This window comes from Maylandia zebra, linkage group LG7, assembly GCF_041146795.1.
Source record: "Maylandia zebra isolate NMK-2024a linkage group LG7, Mzebra_GT3a, whole genome shotgun sequence".
Lineage (NCBI taxonomy): Eukaryota > Metazoa > Chordata > Actinopteri > Cichliformes > Cichlidae > Maylandia > Maylandia zebra.
The window spans coordinates 47,509,181-47,524,916 of record NC_135173.1 but is presented as its reverse complement, the minus strand read 5'-3'; the positions used below and the strand labels follow the sequence as shown (position 1 = coordinate 47,524,916).

The 15,736-nt window shown below is 41.5% G+C and overlaps 2 protein-coding genes across 2 annotated transcripts in view; both read left to right on the top strand.

Moving 5' to 3' along the window:
* Window positions 1-6,782, top strand: part of fubp3 (far upstream element (FUSE) binding protein 3) — a 28,030-nt gene extending 21,248 nt beyond the window's left edge. The window contains exons 13-19 of the mRNA XM_076886528.1: window positions 2,816-2,976; window positions 3,252-3,325; window positions 3,436-3,512; window positions 3,811-3,867; window positions 4,057-4,107; window positions 4,224-4,348; window positions 4,934-6,782. Coding sequence (XP_076742643.1) covers window positions 2,816-2,976; window positions 3,252-3,325; window positions 3,436-3,512; window positions 3,811-3,867; window positions 4,057-4,107; window positions 4,224-4,348; window positions 4,934-4,942 — 554 coding nt within the window. The 3' untranslated portion in view covers window positions 4,943-6,782. The remainder of the gene's footprint in view (window positions 1-2,815; window positions 2,977-3,251; window positions 3,326-3,435; window positions 3,513-3,810; window positions 3,868-4,056; window positions 4,108-4,223; window positions 4,349-4,933) is intronic.
* A 4,210-nt stretch (window positions 6,783-10,992) lies between these two features.
* Window positions 10,993-14,670, top strand: prdm12a (PR domain containing 12a). Its single transcript, XM_076886527.1, has 5 exons — window positions 10,993-11,385; window positions 12,815-13,005; window positions 13,121-13,276; window positions 13,497-13,611; window positions 13,735-14,670. The coding sequence occupies exons 1-5, from the start codon at window positions 11,160-11,162 to the stop codon at window positions 14,172-14,174; spliced, it is 1,128 nt and encodes a 375-aa protein (XP_076742642.1). The 5' UTR covers window positions 10,993-11,159; the 3' UTR covers window positions 14,175-14,670.
* Window positions 14,671-15,736: the final 1,066 nt, after the last annotated feature.

The following is a 15,736-nucleotide window of genomic DNA, read 5'->3' as shown; positions in this document are numbered from 1 at the left end:
TGAGAGCACGAAGGCACGTTTTTATCTACTCCGTTGTTTTCTATTTCATTTTTTAAAATTTATTTTATAACTTCTATTTTAAGTTTTTAAACTAACCAATGAGATGTTAAAATAAGATGTGATCTCTAATTGTTTATTTCTTTGGTAGATTCCTAATCTTACAAAAAAAAAAAAAAAAAAGCCCAACCCTTCATTTGACTTCTGTAAAAGGTGTTAAAAATATATATAAACAGTCTTCCCTTGGAGATTAATGTATTTGAATGGGGCTACAGGTTTGTCTGTTTCCCTGCTCTCCCAGTGGAGCAGAGACTTTCACTGTTTAAAAGTAAATAAATAAAATTTTTACCTCAGCTGCATTTAGTTTGTTATTAGGCTGGGGTTTCAGTCTCAGCAGTATTTCATTTTATTTGGCCTTCTTGGACAACAAGTCAAATGGTGCATTGGTGTTTATCCCATAACACGAGTCAATACCCATCCTTATTTTTTTAAAGTGGGAAAATACTTGCATGCAGTTCAGCGAATATACATTTCTGTTCGTGTTTTAGAAGTTTTATTTATTCCACTGTTTCAGCTATAACACCCCACTGTAATGTCATATAAAGCTGAATACAACGACATTAGAAACATCGCTGCCCATTCTGCTAATTCTACTTTCCCTTAATGCCACTAGAAGTTTTATTTTCCCCACCAGCAGCTAACCAGTCCCTTGGCTTCGCCCTGAATGCCGTCACCAGTTGCACTTTTGTCTCCCTCCTTTTCTCCACCTCGCTAAACCAGTCTCATTAATAAAGCCTGTATTATCTGTCCTCACTACAGCCCAGTCCATGAAATGAATAGTCGGGGTCTTCATTGCTCTCTGCTGTCTGACTAGAAGAGCTCATAATGGCTTCATTAAGGCAGAAGTTTCATTTGGTTGACAATGGGTTAATGGCCCATGTGCAGTCTTTTGGCAGCATGGAATAAGGCTACCGGAGGAGGAGAGATTTTTGATGAGCGCTTTCATTCGGAGGTCAGCCAGGGTCATCAGAGTGTCAGCCACAAGTGAACAAATATGTAATTGATGTTGGGACAGCCCCGGTGTCCCCCCGGGAAGCACCCTCGGAGACACCCCCCCTCCTCTCATCACAGAGGACAACACCGAGTCAAGAATGAAAGGGGGTAAAAGAGACAAACGATATCCCAGAAGGAGGATACGCTTCAATTTTGGCCCCCTTTCTCCTGCCAGCTATGTTTCATTTCTCCCTGCTGGTGTAATTGCTCTCCCCACACGTCGGGAAGCTGGCATCCGATGCAGAGGAGGGGCTGTCGTGCAGGAGATGTCTTCCTTTGTTTCCTGATTTGCATGGATGTTACAAGAGAATGGTAGATAAGTGGTGAGACACATGCCGTATTTTTCTTAAGGTAGCACTCTTAGATTTGGTCAGAAGAGAAAGTTGGCCCAGTGCTCGCTCCATGTGTTGTGGAGCAAAGCACCGAGTCGGACCTCAGAAGAGAGGTTACGATGACTTTGGTCTTCATGCAAACCCTGTAAGACAAACTTGACGGTCTCGTATTGAATGACCAGAAAGTGTAGTGAGCGACAACTGTTTTCTTCTCTCATTGCTTTAGTTTTGATGAAGTCACACACAGATATCATTTCCTTCACTTATCAGGTAATAACCTAATTTAAAGTAAAGACCTTTACACGCCGGCTGCGTGAAATCTGTGCAAATAGTTCATGCGTTCGAAATATTTTTCAGACTCTCCTTTATTTATTTTGTTGTTTTTTGATACAGCCGTGCACACGGATTTTTATTTTTTTTAATTTCTTTTTTCTTTTTTCTTCCCATATCTGAATAAACCGATCTGGCCAATCAGATCATTACACTAAAATAATGCAGCTTTACATGTACAAAAGCCGTCGTGATACAGCTCCAACTCTGATGAAACCACAGAAACAACAGGACCAGCTCATCATCGCTTGGTCTCATCTTGTTTTTAACTGCTTTTTATTGTAATTTCTTTTAGTTTTTTTAAGGGCAAATTTCTCACAAAATGTGTGTGTGTGTGTGTGTGTGTGTGTCAGTCATAGCCAGTTTGACTCTGAAAATTCTGAATTTCGTGAGTTGGGTGTGTAACGGCTTTTAGCCTCTTGGCCTTAGAAAGATGGCACGATGCATAGATGGAGTCATAAATAGAAAGAAGAGGGGAAGCTGTTATTTATGGTTTTTACAAATTCAGTCATGCAGATAATTGGGCACTAGCGGTATATGAAAGCCAATCGTTAGGAAGGGCTGTGGACATCAGTGATAGCAGTAGCATGGAGAGGACAGTGGTAATGAAATCTAAAGTGGATTACAGCTCCTGTAAATATTAGTCGGGTGCATTCATAGTCAACAATTAATAAAACTGAGACGTTACTAAAATCGTTTCCTTGTCTGGAGCTTCTTTCAGCTGCTCCCGTATTCACAAAGGGTTGTCACAGCGGAGGATGAAGGCTCTTCTTGACATAACCCTCTCAAGGATTTGTTCCTCCTCTTGGTCTAGAGCAAGGGCTCTTTTAACATGTTAGGCGAATGTGTTAACCACTGTGCTAAACACATAACCTTGTTCCCAATTAGCTGTAAGCTTTTCACTGCTTTATTATGATAAACTCTGACCAGTACTGATAGTTGAGCACTTCAGATCTTGGAGTTTACTTGGAGATTAGATCTGGAGTCTTCCAAACCCACCTCAGCCCACAAGTGTTTGGCGTTAGTGCTAAATGCACTGTTGTTTGAAAAATGTGTGCAAGCTGCATATGAAAATTGAGTGCGTTTTTGTTTTGTTTTTTCAGGTGGAGAAACCATCAAGAACATCAAAGAGCAGTCTCGTGCCCACGTGGAGCTGCAGAGAAACCCGCCGCCCAACACCGACCCCAACGTGCGCATCTTCTCCATCCGAGGCACCCCTCAGCAGATGGAAAAGGCCCGCCAGCTGATCAATGAGAGAATTGGGGTAGGTGGTCTAGCTCCAGCCCCCCACGATACTCCCTCCCCAAAATGTCCATTGTCTGGTCTGATATTCATGAGCGCACATGTCAAAGCGGGGAGCTTCTCGGTTGAGCTAGGCTGCTCTGGTCCTGGTGGCCAGCAGGATGTCACCAGAGGTTAAACATGAAGAATCCATCAAATGGACTTAATGGAGTGCATCAGCGCTCGGCCCTGCCCTCTGACCTTGCCTGTTGGCTCCTTTTAAACACAAGTGTGGTCTCCTCTCTTTATCTTGTCCAGGGCCCAGGAATCGGGGGGAACAGCACCTTCGGTATGAATCCCTACAACCAAGGACCAACCACTCCCCCGCAACAGTAAGGGTCCATTTCTCTCCTCCTCACAGTGCATTTTAACACACACCTATGTGAATATAGATGTTCAGCAGATGCCGTTTAAACTCACGATTGCAATCTCCTGTTTGAAGTGGGCCTCAGACGTTCATGACTGGAGGATGGGGGACAACTTTTCAGATATGGCAACCCCAAGGACAACAGGATAACGGTGAGTAATTTCACCAAGAATGTGCTTCTTTATCTAGACGAATACTGTGATGCATTTTAAGAAGTTTTATTAGCTATAAATTTGAAAACTGCGACCAAAAGCTCGGCAGCAGAGCACGACTAGCTCTGTTCTCAGTCTTTGGCAGCTTTCCCGGAGGTTATCCACGTGTTTCTTGCACCGACGTGTTTTCCATTTGCTGTCAGTGGAAATCATCAGAAAGCAGCATTGCAGATGGAAAAGCGGAAAAGTAAAATCTAGCCTCAGTAACTCTGGCGGCATTATCTGTGTCTGGTTTCAGGTCACAATGGATCCCAGACGGGCCAGATGGACTGGGAGCAGTATTACAAAAAGTTAGGCAAGTGTCCCTCAGGAACAAAAGGACATTAATCCCTCAGCTCTTTGTTTTACTCTTTCAAGACTGAAGTTGAATCTCATCTGTGCACATTCATTTTTATTCACACAAGCCTGTTTTTAAAAAGAAAAAAAAGAAAAAAAAAGAAGAGAAAGTCAGTGGAGTAGAAAATAAAAATTCTGCTCGTTATAGGTCAGCAAACCCAGGCCCAGAGTACTGTTCCTGAATACAACAAAGGATGGGGTATGTAGTTTTACCGTGTTGTTTTAGGAGTGCAGTAGATACGGATTTAAGCATATGCTCAATTCCTGCATTTGTTTCTTCTTCACCTAATTTGTTTTTCCCCTCCTTCTGTTCAGGCCAGGCGGCTAGTCCTGGATCTCAGCAGACCTCCAATCCTGACTACAGCACCTGGGTTGACGTCTACAGACAGCCGATGGCCTTCTTCAGCCAGGGCGCTCAGACGCAAGCCCCGGGTCTTCAGGTGAGGTCAGACTCAAATGTACAGATGTTGAAGGATCAGCCCGTCTCATACGGCATGCATTCAGTTTTATACTCCTGGAGTAAATATTAAAGTTAGGAGGATTTTATTTTTTTTGTATTGCTGCTGATTGTGGTTTACATTTAAGAAATCATAGTAGTGATATTTTACTTTAGCCAGGTGTAGTAAAAATATGTACTGTTTTTGTTTGGTTTTTTTGTTGGGATTTTTTTTTCTTGATAAATAAAATTACATTTGTTAAAAAAAGTAAAATATTTATATAATATATATTATCACTTTTTTTTTCCAGCTTAAATTGGTGTATTTAATACTAAGCTCTTGGAAAATAGGAAGAAAAAGCAACTTTACTCCCATTAAGACTGTAAATATTTTATCCATTAACTGACTGTTAATTAGAAATGGTTCACACTCAAAATTAAAACTGTTTTTAGAAAGCTCGCAGTATGCTGCTGCACCGAACACTGTGACGATGCAGCGTTTTTGCAGTGCTGTCAGTAGTCGCACGTTTTAATGGAAGTGCCTGACAAATGTCGATGTGCTAAACGCTGTCATGTTTTAACTTTACAGGATCATTAGAGAAGGCGCCCAGGTTAAAGACTTGAATCACTGAGGATGAAAACAACCCTTCTTCTTCTTCTTCTTTCTTTTTTTTTTTTTTTTTTTTAAACTGGGGGTGGGGGTGGGGGGGTCTAGATTTCCAGCGCCTTGAAGACTTTTTTTTTTTCTTAGTGAGAAACACTAGCTGTAGAGTGACTTATATAATAAAGTAATATTTCTAAAATCAGGAACATTTATTTGTTACTAAATGCTTATGTACACTGTTATTTTGGATAGACAGTATATGGGATCCCTTTGTTCTTTGGACTTGAGAGAGCTGTTCTGTTATATTTTTTTCTTCCTATATTTTCCTGTCTTTGCTCAGTTTGCGCGCCAAAATGAACCCAAGAGTTGTAACATTTCAAAAGGCAATATGATCTATTTTTTTCTAGCTCTGTCGAAATGAAACCATGATTGTGTGCTTAGCAGTCTTGAATACAGTGTTTTGTTGTCACATGTCGTAAGATGTTTAAAACGTTTGTTTAAAATGTCTTTTCTCTCCTTTTACATAATTCAATAAAATGAAACTGTGATGTTTTTTGTTACAGGTTTTTTTTTTTTGGTTTTTTTTAAAGGTTAAAAGGTTTAAGGTGGGTTAATGTCAGCCAGTGGCAATAGTTCTAATTTAATTCCTGTTGTGCATTGTTATGCTGTTTCATTGTCATTTTTATTGTACTCTGGTTTAAAGAAAGGTGCAATATCTTATTTCACTTTTGAAACAAAGATGGGTTCTCTAATATTTTGACAGACTTTTTAACTTGTAGTTTTAAGATGATTTTTTTTTTTTCCAAATGCAAATGTCATGGATAATTTATTACACTGATCTGATTTAGGGGGATGTTGCAAATAGCTTTTTTGACTTTGCTACCTTGTACAACTATGTATATATATGCTCATATATTTGACTGTTTAATTTAAACATCTGTTTCATATATATAGATATATAAATACTTTTTTTCCTGCGATCAGAGTTGCAGGAAAATTGTCCCTCTTTTTCTGTTCTGTTTTCATACTGAAAATGTTCAGATTGTGAATGTGCGATTTGAAATTTGATGTTGCATCTTGTTATGAAGCAAAACAAGACGTGGTGGATTTTGTTTTTATTTTATTTTTCTCTCCTCTCCTGGGTGTGTGTTCTGTACCTGAACTATTCAAGACTGCTAAGCCCCTGTAATTCGTACCTGTGTAATAATTAATGTAGTATTTTATGTTTTAAGTATTATGATCAAAACCTGTCTTATTTGGTACCTCCCAGTTCGCCGGCGCCCCCTCTGAGCCCTTGCTGTGGACTCAGCGGGGCGTTGGACTCAGTCCAATGCTAATACCTTTTTTAATTTTTTTTTTTTTTTTTTAATTTTCTTGTGTGATCTAATATAAATGATGCGTCATTATAGCAAGTGATTCTGGTTATTAACGTCATTTCTTAATGAAAAGGGATATAAATTCAAAATGTCTAATTATGGTGTTTATTTTGTTTGGTTCTTTTTCCTCCTCTTGTGTACAGTTAACCATGTATTGAAAACATCCGGACTACCTTTATTGTGTACTATTGAGCTGAATTTTTATTTTTTCTTTTTTCTGTTTGAATATTGTAATCATTTGGATGTCTTTGGTTGTATTCTGATACTAAAGTGTTAAATTTCACATCTGAAACTTTCTGAGAGCTCTATTGTGTTCGTGTGTGTATATATATATACTAACAGATGATACATAGAGGATATATAGGCCAAATGTATGTTTTCATGTTTTATAAGCAGAATATCTATTTTCTATAGTCCATTGCCAGTTCTCAAATTCAAATAAATTTTCCGCAAGCCTCTCTTGTGGGTGATTTATGCTATTACACGTTCATAATGGTAACTTTCCTGCACTGCCGAGCTGCTGCATGCTGTAATACTTCCACTGCGTTACGTCCACAGACAAAAAAAATACCTGCGTGTTTAAGAGTCTGTTGCATGACTTTTCATTGAAACTGATTTTTGATTTATTATTAAAATAAGCCACTGCCTTAAGTTTCTGGATGAGGACTTCAGTTGGAGTTGTACTATAGCAGACTTCACCTTCAGAGCCTGTCAGGAAATCTAAAGTTGGCCTTCCTTTTATCTTTTTTTTTTTTTTTTTTGTTGTTGTTGTTGTTGCTCCAAATGCTGCACTACTTGGCCACATTTCCTCTACAGCCATTCCTCATTGCACTTGAAACAATTCTTGCACTTTTTCCTTCCTCATCCTTCTCGCACATTAAATGCTTAAAGCCAGCATCAGCTCATTCCACTGTCCTGTCCCACCCCTCCTCCTCTCCTGCAGCTCTTTCCAGCTTTGTCACTGCACATCTTTGCCCTCAGCAGGGAGGCTCTTGCCACAGTGGATCCTGCGTGGCCCCGTAGCGGCCCCTGCTTTGATGCCGTGCAGCTGTTTCCAAATCCAGCCCTTGATTTTGATCCTCTTCGTCTTTAACGTGCCATCCCTGTGGACGTTTTGGACCTGCTGGGTCCTTTGTGGCCATCTAATAATTTTTTCTTTTTAAGCAGAGTGAGAGGGGCACTTCATTATCTGTAGACACACCGAAGCATTTTCCTGCTTATCCAAACTGACAGTATGATGGGGAATTTATGCTGAATATGCCGATCTGTTGCACAGGCAGGTGCCCCTGTATTGAAACGTTGATTTAAAAATGATCCTGCTTGTACAATAGTACTGTGGCCTTTTTAAAAGCGACTGCTTTCAGTCTGAAAAATGAGAAGAGCAGAGCATTTAAAGTAAACCACATTTTTTTGATGTATTTATGTGCAAGTAAAATATGCCTCAAATTATTTTAATGACTTTATGCAGGTTTTGCAAATGTTGTGCCAAATCAATGTAGTTCTAGGGACCTTTACTTCATTTTGAGGCCTCTATTGTTCCACCTCACTTAGCTTGTAAACAGCAAAATGATCTATAATTTCATAAACACTCTGCAGAGTGTCTAAAATTAGATGCGTCATTCTGCATTTATCTTACATCACCTGAGCCCGAATCACTCTTAAATTCCTAGATTTTTTTTTTTCCTCCCCAATCATAGCTGAACATTTTCATTATAATTCAATTTTATTTTGGCTATATTTGAGGTAAAATGGCAATGTAATGTTGGGAATATCGTTCCAGAATAACATTTTTAATATAAGGTAATTATAGTCTACTCGGCATGAAAAAGCCTTCGCAGTTCAGAATTATTGGATATTTTTAACACTGTTAGATGGGGGGAATGGCAGCAGTGGTTGTTTTATCCTCTTCCCCCTGCTCTGTGTCCAGGTCTTGTTTGTATAAAAGAGCATTACTGATTGGAAAGGCCAACTTCGACTCAGCTGACTGTACGACTTGTTTTTATTACGTCTGCATGCAATTTGGTGCAGTTTCATTAGAAAATATTTTAGAAAACGATCAATTTGTCTCAGACTCATTATTTTTAAAAGGTAAAAGTACAGTTGTCAGTATTTATTTATTTTCAAATCGCACTCCAAACTAATGATGAGAGAAACTGGATTTGTGGGACTTTTATCCACAGCTTAGCAGTTTTGCGGCTGCTACTAAATTTGGGTACATTTTCTCTTTAGAAGTGTGAAGTAGATTTAAGGGGATAAATCAAGTCGTGACATTTTAATTATTACTGCAGTTTCTGCTGATTGATCGAAAAAGGAGACTGATATAACTTCGCAGCTTCACGTCGCAGCCAGTGTTGGGCAGGACGAACCAAACCATGTTTCAATTAGTTTCCATGCTTTAAGTAAAGGTGGGCCTACACACACACACACACACACACACACACACACACACCCCTCCACATCCAGCAGGTGGCCTGTCCTGTCCCGCAACCGAGGGAGAGAGGGGTGAAGAAAAAGAGGCTCTTGTGGGTGGGGTGGGGGCTGCACCTCTCTCACCTTTGCAGCAGATGAGCCGGCCTCCAGGATCCGGCGCACTGTGGCAGCTACCTTAATCTGTTTTTAATGACACTGCGGAGGATCCCGCGGGAGGCTCTGCGCTCCTTTCTCCCTGCTGGTTGGACAGCAGCTGTGTGTGTGTGTGTGTGTGTGGGTAAAGTGTCAGTGATTTACGTTCTTATTTCTAACTAGCAACAAAAACGGGGGAAAAAAATTCCAAGCAAATTCTTGAAAGCATCTTTTAATATTGAGTAATTTTCAGTTTATTCTCTGACATTTTAATGTGTAAAGCCAATCATGTGTTTTCTCCTGTTTTTCTTCAGGGGTGTATCTCTCCATTCTCACCCCCTCCGATTCGCGTAAAATTCCGCTATTTACCCACAAACAAACGCTCGCCTTTGATAGGTTTCCCAGCAGCTCTTTGAAATCCATCAATTACCACATTCTTTGTGCAATAATTGTCAATCATCCACATTAAATTGATAAGCTTTAAATGGACAGAATAATGGCTTAAATTGTTTTACAATGGAACGGCTAAGCGGGATGATTTGCCATTGCTGACATGCCCGCGGCTTTACCAGCTCCGCATAATGCCACAGGTTAATGCATAAATAAGCAAATCAAATCCATGCGTTACCCCAATTCAATTCATTTAATTCCTCTTTAATAAAGAAGCGGCCCACCCCCCCCGTCCCCGCCATTTACCTCGGATTTGTGCGATGAATGCTATAAATGTAAATCAATCTAGATGAGAAAGAATCCCATTGAAAGAGCAGAGAAATTTCATCTGGGAAAAAGGAGACAAACGTGGGAGGGGCCCGCTCATAAAAAGCAGCTGTACACGGTAATCTTTTTTCGTGCCCTGTCACTCACCTTGCCTTTTCACTATCTCTGCAGCTCAACAAAACTCTCCGCTATTGTATTTACTTGCCATATCTTCTGTGCCATTACATCGCCATAGTCCATATTCGTCCAGAGAGAAAGAGGGAGAGAGAGAGCTCAACGTTGCCCACTTTTTTTTTTTTTTCGGACAATCCCCTTGTAGTTGTTGGACTGAAAAGAGGAGTGCATGGATGTCAAATTGCCCTCAAAACACCATGAAAGATTGATTTGCAGCACTTTTCAGGGCCCTGACATTACTGGGAGGGGAGCTGAATAGGAAACCTGTGAGCCAGGGATGGAATAAAGATGTCCTCTCTGCTGGAAAAGAAGGAAAAACTGCCCATTTAGCCCCAGTCCATCAAGCCCGAAAAATAGGCAGGAGAGGAAAAAACACAGAGGACTGCGACTATATGGAGAAGAAAAGGGCCCATATATACTCATCTAAACGTCGCCACAATACCGAGTGGGGGTGGAGGGGATCCGAACATCCATGAATATTAAACCGCTTACCTCAACAAGGGCTTGAAAAAGTGAACCACGTCAAAGCAGCTTTGCATTTCTTTTGCATGCGAACAAAGCTGTAAAAGAAAGAAAGAAAGAAAGAAAACCCTAAAGTTGAGCTTGTTTCCATTCTTGTTATTCCCGCGCTAACTCTTCACAAAAAAATTAATATTACCACCACATGAATACGAAATGCATGAGAAAAAAATGGGCGAGCAACTCCCAGACGCAATGACCCACTTCTGTACGCATGAGGGGAAACTTCTCGTTCTTCTTCATCATCATTTTAACACCACCTTCTCCTTCTTTATTCTTATTTATCAAACATACATCATTAAGAAAGTCCCAACAAATCCACGGAAGCACCCCCCCCCCTTCCCCGGCAGCACAGGTGTGCATTTAAAGCGGTATTTTTATTTTTATTTGTGTGCCTTTTTCGATCTCACAAGCATGACTACAATGGCTTTGCGCATGTGTGTTAATTTAATATGCAGCTTTATGTGCGGATAATTACCAAAGTAAAGTTTGCCCCTCCGCTGACCCACCCTCCCTGCCTCCCCTCACTCTCCCCTCCTGTCTCCGTTGGTTTTAATGTCTCTGCTGGTTTGTTGCCGTGCAGCAGGCAGGTCCACGCGGTGAGGGGTGTGTCATTAATAAGTAATTAGACAGGGGTCACACTAGCCACTTATATAAAGAGACCCCCACAACCAGGCAGGGCAGCTTTACTGCGCACAGTTTGGAGCAGAGAGAGGGGCGGACTGAAGAGCAGCTCCCTGTGTGTCCACTTCTTCTTCTCCTTCTTCTCCTCCGCTCGCTGCAGCTTCACTTATCATCATTTCTGGGTTGATTTTTCCCCTCCTCGCTCTTTGTGTTTTTTTTTTTTTTACTCGTCTTACAACATGGGCTCCGTGCTACCCGCCGACGCTTTGGCTCTAAAATCTGGATTTAAGTGTCCCAGTCGCTCGCTGTCGGACGTGATCACATCGGACATCCTGCACAGTTTCCTGTACGGCAGGTGGAGGAACGTGCTGGGCGAACACCTGGCGGAGGAGCGGCAGGGCAGCACCGGCAGCAGCCCCAAGACCGCCTTTACCGCCGAAGTCTTGGCTCAGTCCTTCGCTGGAGGTAGGCTGAGCTGCTGATGCTCTACTATTTCATTCAAATGTTTACCCACACTGCAGTGCGGGTTTGTGGTTTTTTAATGCCGATTTTGGTTTGTTTTCGTTACACCAGGTTGTGCGTAAAAGGTCCCCTTGATTTGCGCTTTATGGCTGTAGGACACATTTTTGGAAGTATTTGATCAAATCATCTTTCTTCGTTAATCAAAGCCGACAATAAAACTTTGTATTTTTTCCCCCATAGATTTTCTCTCTCTCAAAATTCTCATTTATTTTCATCGCTATAAACACGGACCTGTTACTGGCCTTCTACAGCGTTTACGTCCTAAACTTTCCTTGACTCCTCGCTGCTTTCCACGTTTTCTCCCAATTTTTTTTCTGCTTTTATTTCGACCCATTTAACGCGTTAACCCTTCCCCAGCTCCGAGACCTCGCGCTGGAGGCTTGTTAGGCGTGTAACTGAAAGACGCGGAGCATTAAATTCATTTGGTTAACTTTGTGCTTGACCTGGGAAAGTTTCCACTTAAACCTCGCGGAGTGAAAGGTTTCCTTTCTTTAAGATGTCCCCGGGTTTTTCTTTTTCTTTTTTTTCTTTTTTTTTATCCTGCATTCATCAATCTCCGGACAGTCTCTTTTCCTCTCTTGGCAGCTATGGGGCTCCGGAGCCTTTCTCTTTCTCTCTCCTTAAAAGATTTGCTGTTCCTCACATAATGCACCGTGAAGGCTAAATCTAATGCTATTCATTGCATGTCAACCATCTAATCGCCTTTCCATTTTTTTGTTGCAGAAATTTCTGAGGCTTTTAACAAGTCCGCGTTTCATTCAGTGCAAATTTATTGCTACAAAGTTCTTAAAAGGATAATGAATTTGGAATTAGCCGTTTCTTTTCCAGTAAACTTTAATGAATATCACATCTGAAGCATGACAAATTGTTGGACCCTGCGCAATAGAGGACCATTTAACCCCTATTCGGACGGGATTTTTTTTTTTTTTTTTTTTGGCAGCCGAAGTAATAAAAAAAAAAATCTTTGATTTTGACATTAAAGAAGCACGATTTTCTTTTTTTCCTCCCTCCTTTCTGTTGCGGATGAAAATGCTTTCCGAGAGGCTTTTGCACAACAAAAAGTTTCAATTCAGCCAGATAATCGAATTAAACGGAGGATGAGGTGTAGCTTAATATTTCGTGACTAAAATAAGATCCAGTTCATTTGCTGCTTTAAGGACTTTTTTCCAGCAAAGCTTTGGTGCTGAACGTCTCCCGACCACAGTGATCTGGCTCCCATGCCCTTTAACTGACACAAAGATTCATAGTACGCGGTATCATCTAAACTGACCAGCTGCTCTCAGTATTTTAACTTCCTTATAAAAAAAAACACAACAAAACAAACAAACAAAACAAAAAACATTCTCACGTTTCTTCCTCTTTATATTCGTAGAGGTGCAGAAGCTGTCCAGCCTGGTGCTGCCCAGTGAGGTGATCATCGCCCAGAGCTCGATCCCCGGTGAGGGTCTGGGCATCTTCTCGAAGACCTGGATCAAAGCCGGCACCGAGATGGGCCCCTTCACAGGGAGGCTCCTGTCCCCTGAACACGTGGACCTATTCAAAAACAACAATCTCATGTGGGAGGTGAGCTTCTAACTTCATTTGTTCATCCCGCAGCCTGATGAGGCCCGTGTTATCCAAATTCCTTAGTCGGACTCTTTATAAATTTCTCCCACTTTTTATTGCCTTGTGCGCTCAGGTGTTCAACGAAGACGGCACAGTGCGTTATTTCATCGACGCCAGTCAGGAGGATCAGCGCAGCTGGATGACTTACATCAAGTGTGCCCGGAATGAGCAGGAGCAAAACCTGGAGGTGGTGCAGATCGGCAGCAGCATCTTCTACAAGGCCGTGGAGGTGAGGACGCACTTAGGTTCAGTCCAGATAGCAGCTGTAACATGCCCATGGCATTAAAATACCTCTAAGCGTGTAAAATGCAGGTGCCACCTGCTGGCTAGAATAAGAACTTAACCCGTGATTTCTTTCTTTATCATTTGCATCATTCACAGAGCAACTAATCGAAATTTCACGATGTCTAACTGATATTTTTTTTTTTATCTCGCCTTTTCCCTCTCAGACCATCCCGCCAGACCAAGAGCTGCTTGTCTGGTATGGAAACACTCAGAACACGTTCCTGGGAATCCCTGGAGTTCCCGGAACCGAAGAAGAACACCAGAAGAAAGGCAGAAATGGTGAGAAGCAGGTTTTATTTCACTGTGAATGAAAAAGGAGCTACTTAAAAAAAATCACGGTAACCACGTGAAACTCGAGCTGAAAAGGTTTTCAAACATCTCCTGCTCTTTTTTTCTCCCCAGATGACTCCCACCCCTGTGACGGCCCTTCCTCGTGCTCCCCCTCCTCCTCCTCCGCCACCCCCTCTTCATCCACGAGTCGGATGCGCTGCGTCATCTGCCACCGCGGCTTCAACTCCCGCAGCAACCTGCGCTCGCACATGCGCATTCACACTCTGGACAAGCCCTTCGTCTGTCGCTTCTGCAACCGGCGCTTCAGCCAGTCGTCCACTCTGCGCAACCACGTGCGCCTGCACACCGGCGAGCGGCCCTACAAGTGCCACGTGTGTCAGAGCGCGTACTCCCAGCTGGCGGGCCTCCGGGCGCACCAGAAGAGCGCACGGCACAAACCAGTGGCTGCCGGAGCCGATGCGTCCTCCCAGGTGTCCCCTCCTCCCCCACAAATGACAGCCGTACCCCACCAGATGCCCCTGGTGCACCACATCCCAACCATGGTGCTATGATGACGGAAACACTGGAAGGACTGCCAGGCAGGACGACGTTGCACTTTAGATTAGAGCCGATTAGAGCAAAGGGTGCTCAGTGAAAGGAAAACACGAGTCGAGGTGACGGTGAAAGCATTTCTCGCCTAATTTGTTTTTGCGTGTTTCTTTTTGTCAGAAATCATGCTTTCATTTTTGTGTTTTGGGAGATGAAAGAAAGAGAGAAAAGACAACCCATATTTCGTTTTTATATCATTTGTTATCAGTGATTCTGTGCGTAATCCTTAAATCTAATTGATATGTTTGCATCAAATCCTCACCAGCTCAGGTGTAAAGTACCATCACAGATGTGTACAGTCATGTGAAACTAAGGGAGTACATGGTTTCCGCTGCATTGTTCCACACTGTAAACTAAAATAGTCACTTTAACGTTGTACAGACTGGGTACTTTGGAGAGTTAGGTAATTATATAAAAAATGGAATTGTATGCTACTGTACATGTGAATGTAAATACATTTGTGCTTTCTTCTATTCTAAATAAATGATATGATATTACATGTGGTGGTGTTTCAGTTATTTTCATACATTAGTTCATCATTAACCATATGCCCAAGTTTTATTATCATATGTAAAAGCATCATGTTTCCTTGGACAGTTAGATTCTTTCTTTACTTTCCACAACAGCTCCAAATATTTAAAGGAAAGTCAACATATAAAATAGAAACATAGAATAAATGATATTGGTTTGAGTCCTCTCCCTATCGTCAGCATGCAGGAGAAGAATTTAGTGAATTAAATCAGTGAAGTTGTTCTTCTGAAATGGTGCGTGTGCCTCAGGATTAAGCTTTTTTGGCTGTGTCTGTGTCTCTGGGTTTTGGAGTGTTTGTTGCCCATGTGTTTTTTTTTTTTTTTTTTTTAATACATATAAATGGAGGCAAAAAGGGATGAAACATAATGTTCAAAAACGTAGATACTTCTCTAGCTCATTGGCTCATCATTTTTGGCCTGGACTTGTAATAATCTTTGCATCATAACCATTATTACAAGTAGTTAGATGGGCATCTAAGGAGCGACTGGAGTTCTTCCAGTTTCTTGAAGACGTTTCACCTCTCAGCCAAGAAGCTTTTTCAATTCTAAAACCAAATGGTGGAGAGCCCCTGGTGTTTAATCCCCAGTGGAAGTTGTCCCTTAAGAGTGTCGATAACCCACTATTGATCATTTGCCTCATCATGGTCAGTTATCAGAAGATGAGGTGCTGAATTTTAACAATAAAAAGTTAATATGCAGTGTACAGTATTAAAGTACTGACCGGCATGGATACTTTAACATATTTGGTGTAATCCCATTAACAAGTAGTTGACGTGTTTTTATGATTAGTGCATATTTCCTGTGTTGCCATGGTGTTTTCATAAACCTTGGAAATATTTTTATAATCCTGCACGCTCAGCAGACTGATCCCCAACAAGTCCTACAGCCCGAAACAGTAGTTTCTTCCACAGGATGGCGCCAGAGACACTAGAGAGAAGAGATGGTTTCACAAAAAGGTCATTTTGTGTGTTTTTATGTGCTATCTTTGCTCATAT